Source organism: Montipora capricornis, chromosome 14 (assembly GCF_036669925.1).
Source record: "Montipora capricornis isolate CH-2021 chromosome 14, ASM3666992v2, whole genome shotgun sequence".
NCBI classification, from domain to species: Eukaryota; Metazoa; Cnidaria; class Anthozoa; order Scleractinia; family Acroporidae; genus Montipora; species Montipora capricornis.
This window is the reverse complement of record NC_090896.1, coordinates 6,160,068-6,168,892: the sequence shown is the minus strand read 5'-3', so window position 1 is coordinate 6,168,892 and position 8,825 is coordinate 6,160,068. Positions and strand designations below refer to the sequence as shown.

The following is an 8,825-nucleotide window of genomic DNA, read 5'->3' as shown; positions in this document are numbered from 1 at the left end:
TAATCTATCTAAATTTAAGATAAAGTAAGTGTGTACCCTTTGAAACTAGACGACTGTAGGTAAATAATGCAACCGAAGCAATGAAACACAAAAAATTGAAAAATTTGACTCATCACATAAAGACAAAATAGAAGAATTAGCATTACACCACGAGTTTTTTTTATATTCAAATCTAGGCCAATTAAAAGAAAAGGTGTTTCCTCTAGTGACGAGATGCACTTCTGCTCTCGCGATTCTAATGGCATAACAGTTCTAATGGAATGAGTGAACCGTTGTAAGCCTCGTGGGGACTAGTTAGTTTTAGAGACTTTTGTGGGCCAGAAATGTTGGTTACATTATTTACGTCAACGTAACGTCATCGCTATCGCTATCATCATCACCTTCATCACCAGTTTTATCGCTAGAGGGGAAGGAAGACGGCATCCAAGAGACTAAGGTCAGTTTACTGCAAAGAAATAAAAAAGGATTTTAAAAAAGATACAGGCCAACAACAGAAACATGAAGGGCCGTTCCCATTGGGGAAGGGGAGATTGATTGTTCACAAATTTTGCCTCATTAGCACTGTGTCATTTTCTCTCTACTTTGAGTCCTGATTACCAGGTTATTTTGCCGAATTACTTTAAAGTGGCTCAACCCTGAACAACGTAGATTGCATCACCGCTGTATATGTGGGTTATTGACCAAGCGTGAGGTCAAGATGGCTGGATATTGGCCAAGTTCTTTTTTTTTGCGTGGGTCCAAAAAGTTTTTTGATCTTGCAGGACCAAGCGAAAAGTCCCGAGCGGGCAGTATAGCTCCATCTTGACCGCTCGGGTAGCCAATCACGGCGCGGGATTTGTTTATCTTGCCTGCTCACGGAGCTAGTCATATAATAAATACGTCTTTATAAGTGTATCATCATCCCTCGGCACTGGTCGGGATGTTCATCATCATCCTTCGGCACTGGCCGCGATAATAATAAATAAGTGTATACATTGCCTTATGGATCACTCCATGGAGCTACTAACAAACAGGGACTTTCATAATTATAACACAAGAAATAGTGATATGCTTAGGGCCGATTTACACGATACGATTTTTGTCGCATGCGACAAGCTCACGACAGGCCTGACTTACGATCGCCGCAGCATTTTAAAACATTACGACATTTTTTCTGACGTACACAAGAATCGTAAATCATGTCGCGGGCCTGTCGTAAGCCGTTGTCGCATGCGACAAAAATCGTACCGTGTAAATCGGCCCTTAGATTACCCCATGCTACCAAAAATTGGGGCAAGCAGAGTGTGTTATCACTCTCCGAAAGATTGGAATAATCTAAACAAAGACATTAGAAACACAGGTGACTAGGTGATTTTTGAGCTCTGAGTTTTTGGCAGCCTTTTTATTGAATGCATTTGTATTTTAATTGTAAACTTAACTGTAATTTTAATCGTAACTTCTTATCTATTTAAAATTTAGTTTTCATGTATATTATTTTTATATTTCTTGTACCTTTCATTCTACTATATGTTGTCTAATTTAGTATTTTTAATCTTAGTGTAATATCCTCATAAGTCACAAAGTAGCTAAACAAAACGCTCTTTTGGTCAACACTGTTCCTCGCACAATATCTCGTCCTATGCCTCCTCGGCCACCGGGTTCCCGCGCCGGAGAGACCCCAGATGTACATACAAACACTACATTCTCCCTCTTTCTTCGCTTACAAACCCGGTTCTCTAGTACAACAATAAACGTGAATAATGTCCTTTAAAGAAAAATCAAAAACTAGTATGTTATGAGGATCAGAATTACTATTCGTTTATTTGCCATGCAATTCCAGACTTTTCTAGAACTGTCTTACATCTATAACATTCCAGAAATTTCTTTGATGTGACTCAGCAGTTTCCACAAATAGTAAACCTTGTAATACACTATAAATAGCAACAGAACTTTCTTTACGTTTAGAGTAAAAGAAAAAGGCAGGCTTACAAATAAAAGAAGGGACCGAGTCTCCTTATTTACCCGAGGGCTTACCCTTGTGGCCGGCTGTGATTGAACTTATGCTATGGATGCTATACTGTGAGGAAGCCATAATCAACTGCGATAACTATGGTGGAGCGATAACCTTTGACCTCACTATATACGGAGAGAAGAAAGAGACGATAGCGACAACGGGAAGAAGACAAAGAAGTCAGACATCATTATGAAGTCCTCCGTAAGAGTTTGCGTGCACAGAAAATCTAGTGAGTGGAAAGCATCCAGTGAATCATGGCAGTCAAGGATTGTTGTCTAAAGTCAGTGGAACTTGGAGTTCAACGTTAATCAAGATCAATAAGTGTATGGCCATGAAATATAGTAAACCTGCTTTACGAACTGCTTAACTTAATCTTTAACCTAAGTAAATGTTACAGTGCCAAACGTATTAAATAACAGTCGAAAAGGGTAACTGCTCGTCGTCACACTTTTGTTGCGTGCCATATATCCTACTCGGGGGTTCTTTTCACTTATGCCTTGTTCGCGGACATCTGTTGGTTATTCCAGCACGTAACAAGTAAAAACACAACATTTGTATGACTGCAGTCACTAATGACTCTCCCTGATCTCCTTGGCAAAGGCTCGGCTTGAACTGGGCCTTGCTCCTTGTTATATCCGGGGTCCTAGGTTCGGTGCGCTTGCGTAGTAGGGCTCAGAAAGTGTAGTTATGTTTTTCTGTCCAGGTTCGCTTCTGTAAGCTGTTCTGTATTCCAGCTCTTGATAAACTTGTACATGATTGACCAGATATAACATTTTGGCGACGAGGATGGGATTCTTTCCGATTTCCATCCTTATTCTTCTTTGTATGATTTTATTCTGTGTTCATTTCTTCAATACCTTCGCGCACGTGGTTGCCTGCGCATTTGTGGTTTTCATCATGTCTTCGCTAACGCTGCTTGGCTCCGTCGGGGAGTTCGATCCGTCGAGTGAGACATTGACCGCTTATTTCCAAAGACTGGAACAATTCTTTGAAGCTAATAGTATTGGCTATTATCCTGCTGATGCTACCGCGGCTGTTATTCAAGCGGCAAACAGGAAAAAAGTCGCTGTAATGATTTCGGTAATCGGTAAGAACACGTATGGAACTCTTCGTGATTTATGCAGTCCAGAGAGCCCGAAAGAAAAAACGTTTGATGCGTTACGTGATTTACTGCAGCGACATTTTAAGCCCAAGCGACTGGAAGTTGCGGAATCGTATATATTTCACCGTTGTGTTCAAGAAGAAAACGAAAGTGTATCTAATTACAGAGCACGTCTTAGACATCTGGCTTCCACGTGTAATTTTGGTGAATTATTTAACCGATCACTTAGTGATCAGTATGTGTGTGGTATTCGCAAGCCAGCTCCACGGAAAAAACTCCTGAGCGAAGATCGCTCGTTTCAAGAGGCCCTTCAAGTGGCTGTTGCTGATGAAATAGCGGCCAAGGAGTCACTGCAAGTTCAACAACAATTACCTCCGCCAGTGAATTCAGTTACCAAGGATTCTTTTTCTGCTTCTTCTCGTGGATATACAGGTTCACAGTTTGGTTCGCGTCAAGGTGCTCGTCAACTTTCGAATTTGTCACAAGCGACTTCTTATACTTGCTTCTTATATGGTAGCCCGGATCACTTAAGGCCTAAATGCAAATTTAGAAATGCCGTATGCCGGAACTGTAACGTAAAAGGCCATATTGCTCGAGTTTGCAAAAAGGGTGGTATTAACACCATGTGTTCTGAAGAAGAACTTGCACAAGAACCGGTATGTGAGAACGACGAACTTTACGTGGTTTATGACGTCAACACTATGTTTAGATCTGAAATTTCTGTGCAGCTGAAGATTGAAAACACTAATTGTTGTATACAGTTAGACACTGGTTGCGCTTTGTCTCTTGCTCCAATCAGTTTCATTAAAGAAGTTTGTCCTGATGTCAAAATTAATCCTACAAATGTTATTCTGTCCACCTACACTGGTGAAACTGTGCGTCCTTTAGGAGAGGCTTGTGTGAATGTTGAGTACTCGGGATCCCAGTATTCATACCGTTACTTATTGTGAAAGAAGGATCCTGTGCATTGTTTGGACGAAATTGGCTTATGCATATCAAGTTGGATTGGCAAAACCTGCCAGGTTTGAATAATGTTGGAACTTTGCCATCTGATTTGTCTACAATTCCAGCTACCTCTGGAGATCAGACATTAAACTCTGTCCTTGAGCAGTATAGTGAATTGTATCAACCTGGACTGGGGTGTTATACTGGTAAGCCTGTTGTGTTAAATGAAAGTCAAGGGGCCAAATTTCACAAAGCAAGACCAGTTCCTTATGCTTTGCAATCAAAAGTGGAGAGTACCTTGTTGAAAATGGAAAAAGATGGCGTGATTGAGAGAGTCACTACTGCTGTTAGTGCTGCCCCTATTGTAGTAGTTGGAAAGAAAGACAGTGATGAAGTACGTATATGCGGAGATTTTAGCGTAACATACAATGCATGTGCTAATGTCGAGACCTACCCTATGCCGCAGATTGAGGACATGCATTCAGCCTTGAGGGGATGTACTGTGTTTAGTGTTCTAGACATTAAGCAGGCCTATCATCAAATACCAATTGCAGAAGAATCACAGTCCAATCTGATAATTAATACTCACATTGGTTTGTTTGCATTTAAAAGACTACCAAATGGAATCTATTCTGTTCCAGCTATTTTTCAGAGAATCATGGACAGTTTGCTGTCTGACATTTCCAAAGCTGTAAGTCGTTTGGATGATATTCTTGTGGCTGGAACTGACCCAGAAGATCACCTTCGCACCCTCTCTCTCGTGCTGGAACGTCTTCGTTCTGCAGGTTTCACACTGAACAAGACCGAGTGCAAATTCCTTCAGCAATCAGTAGTTTACCTAGGTCACAAGCTCGATGGAGAGGGCTTACATCCTACCGACGATAAACTTGCAGCCATCCGTGATGCTCCAAGGCCTACAGACATTACCACATTAAAGTCTTTTCTGGGACTTACAATGTTCTATTCAAGGTTCATGCCACATCATTCCACTGTACTGGCACCTCTTCACAATCTGCTCAAGAAAGATACCCCTTGAAGGTGGTCCAAAATTGAAGAAGATGCATTTAATTCAGCAAAGAACTTGTTACTGAATTCTCAGACATTAGTACACTATGATCACACTCTGGCCCTGTTCCTTTCATGTGATGCTTCATCTTACGGTGCAGGAGCAGTTCTGTCTCACAAGATCGGTGGACAATTCCGACCCGTGGCCTTTGCGTTTGGATCGAAACGATTCCGCCAGTATTTGTATGGCCGTTCCTTCACAATTTTAACAGATCATCGACCACTGCTAACTCTTTTTGGACTACATAAACCTATTCCTGCTCATTCTGCAGCTCGACTTCAAAGGTGGGCCCTTATCCTGGCTTCATACAACTACAACATTGAGTACCGGAGCACTGTTGCACATGCTGATGCAGACAGCATGTCCCGTCTTCCTTTACCTCAGACATGGTCACCCAAGTGTGAGAATGTTGAATGCTACTTCTTGGATTCTGAGGTAGTAACCAATGTGACCAGTCAGATGATCAAGAAAGAGACCCAAGTCGATCCAGTGCTGTCCAAAGTGTACACTTATGTTATTAGTGGCTGGCCTGGTGTTGTGGATCCTACACTTGTACCTTACAAGAGCAAACGAGATGAGTTGACTACCCAAAAGGGCTGTATACTGTGGGGCACTCGTGTTATTGTACCTCCTTCGCTTCAGAAGAAAGTTTTTGAAGAATTACACGACACTCATCCTGGCATTTCCTGCATGAAAGCATTGGCCAGGTCTTATGTTTGGTGGCCCAGCATCGACTCACATATTGAAAGAACTGTTTCCTTGCGTAACACCTGCCAGTCTCTGAGATCAGCACCCCCAACAGTTCAAATTCATCCCTGGATCTTCCCAGCACGGCCATGGTCCCGTATTCATGTAGATTTTGCTGGACCAATAGGTGGGTGTACTTACCTTGTTGTTGTTGATGCATATAGCAAATACCCGGAGGTGGTGAAAATGACCAGTACTACATCCTCAGCGACCATCACTGCATTACGTGACATTTTCAGTAGGCATGGTCTTCCAGAAATTCTTGTTTCTGACAATGGGTCACAGTTCAGTTCAACAGAATTTGAACAGTTTTGTGCTAACAATGGCATTATGCATCGTACATCTGCACCTTACAAACCATCCACCAACGGTCAGGCTGAACGAGTGGTACAGATTTTGAAGTCTGCAATAAAACAAGCCCAGGCCACTCAAACGGATGTGTCTGCTGTAATTGCCAAATACTTGTTGGTTTATCGAAACACTCCACATTCTACTACAGGTGAACCTCCTTCACTGCTTCTGATGGGTAGGAGATTGCGTACACGTCTGGATTTACTGACTCCTTCTGTTGAAAAACATGTTGAAGCTCGTCAATATACGACCATGATAAGTCGCACTGCAAAAAGAGGCCTGCGCCAGTTCAATGCAGGTGATCCTGTCCTAGCACGTAATTATGGGAGGGGAGCGAAACGGATGCAAGGTGTTATTACTGAAGTTCTTGGTTCAAGACATTACGTAGTTGATGTGTCCGGTTCTTTGTGGAAACGGCATGTTGATCAACTCCTTAGCCGACCTGTAGGTGTAGTTCCATCGACCAATGACTCAGTGATTGATCAGCTGCCTGAGATGCCTTCTCGTATGGATACCTCAGGGGCGGATGACCTTCCTTCGATGTCAGATGAAATTCCTTTGGCTGGTAGCTGTCAACCTTCTCCTGTGGACAGCCGAACACTGAAAGTTTCCAAGCCTCATTCAGATCTTGACACTGCTATGACAACTCTGCCTAGTTCCCAGTTGGACATTCCAGAAACTGTCACTGGTGATGATACTTTCAGAGCTCATTCAAGTTCTTCATGTGACATTTCCGTACCTACTAATATGGAAAAACGCTATCCCACAAGGACCAATCGGGATACACCTATCTATTTGCGAGATTATGAACTTAAGTGAAAACACTAGCTGACTTTAATGTTGTTGAAAGAACAGTTGTTCAGTTGAGATTAAGTGACTGCTTCCCTTGAAGGGGGAGATGTTATATCCGGGGTCCTAGGTTCGGTGCGCTTGCGTAGTAGGGCTCAGACAGTGTAGTTCTGTTTTTCTGTTCAGGTTCGGTTCTGTAAGCTGTTCTGTACTCCAGCTCTTGATAAACTTGTACATGATTGACCAGATATAACACTCCTTAACTGGGGTAGCACTTGTCTCCTTGCCCGCTTCTTGTTCAAAGGTCTGCTCGGGTACACTGCTTACTACCGGGTCTGAAGAGTCTGGTTCCCCTGTATCAGTAACTGGGTCCACAAATCGCTTGACATGCTGCTTCCCAAAGGAAGTCTGTGATCAGTAATAGTTTACGATCGTAAGTCATTTTTTCTAATAATGGCAAATTAGTTAGATGATTATACCTCTTTTACTTCATTTTAATATTTGCAACCGAAGTCATCTTATGCACCAAGAGCAACCACACGATTAAGATTGCGTGATGTCAGAGATTTCAAACAAAATGCCATGAAAATTAGAAAATGAAATCGTCTCGTTTTAAGTTTTTCAATTTTAACAATCCACTTCAAACATCCCTCTAGCTCGATAGCTGCAGATAACAGTCAAGAGGTTGGTTTCAATCAAAATTAGTACGTTTTTGCACTTTTGTGAACAAGCATTTGGCAAACTTTCAGTATAAGAATTGCCCTTGGCTGCGTACAAGCGAAAGCAAGGTAAGTTCGCTGATGGGATTTTGTCGAGATTTACGAAAATGATGCATGACGTTCGCGCGAAAATCTTCCCACACTGAAATTTGTTCATTGATTTCTCGCCTGAATTTAGGTCATAATTTACTTATTCCAAAAATGAAAAATAATTGAGGGGTCACCGACTTTCGGAGAAAAAGGCAAGGTAAGAAAACCTTAATTTCGATAGATGGGTCATCGTAAAGAGATGTAGCTTCATCTATTCACCTGTCGAGAATCATAAAAATAATATGTTAGAGTGAAGGTTTCTTTGCATAGAAATATAGAGTTTTTTAGATAACTGCATGACGCTAGGGATGTCGTAAACAGTAGAGTTAATCCTCAACGAGCGTTTTCGGAAGCCCTACCCATTGCAACCACTTCCGGAATTCAGGACACAAGGAACGAAAAATTTTAAAAAATCTATTTTCTTACATTGTGATTCTTTGAATTTCATAATATTTGGTAGATTGTCAGAAGAGTAAGTGACTCATGTCTTAAAAAATAGGGGTCACCGATGATCTAAACGAGTAAAATCGATGTGATGTTGCGAGGATCTTATGATGAAACATTTTGAACATTATAACATACTAACAGACTGTCAGCATGGCTACAGAACTTCAACTAATACTTACTATTCATGATATTGCAAGTTCCCTACAACAAAACAAATCTATTCATGCTGCTGTATTAGACTTTTCCAACGCCTTTGATGAAGTCCCACATCAACCCTTACTAATGAAACTGGAGCGCTACGGTATCCATGGAAACCTCTTGTCTTGGATGGAATCGTTTCTCACTAAGAAGGTTCAAACCGTCATCTGTGAGGGTGCAACATCTCCCTCTTCCCCAGTGACCTCGGGTGTACCACAAGGGTCAGTACTAGGCCCGTTGTTGTTCCTAACATACATTAATGACCTGCCAAACGGTCTGTCAAGCTGTTTGCCGATGACACTCTTTTGTACGGAGTGGTGGTTGATGACTCAGATTGCGACAATCTCCAAGATGATCTCAACAAACTAGTAATTTTGC

General features: G+C 41.8%; 1 protein-coding gene across 1 annotated transcript in view; it reads right to left on the bottom strand.

The window, feature by feature from the left end:
* Positions 1-329: 329 nt before the first annotated feature.
* The window catches only part of LOC138031322 (uncharacterized), a 15,292-nt gene continuing 6,796 nt past the window's right edge, over positions 330-8,825 (bottom strand). Inside the window, exon 2 of the mRNA XM_068879031.1 lies at positions 330-445. Within this exon, the coding sequence (XP_068735132.1) occupies positions 438-445 (8 nt within the window). The 3' untranslated portion in view covers positions 330-437. The remainder of the gene's footprint in view (positions 446-8,825) is intronic.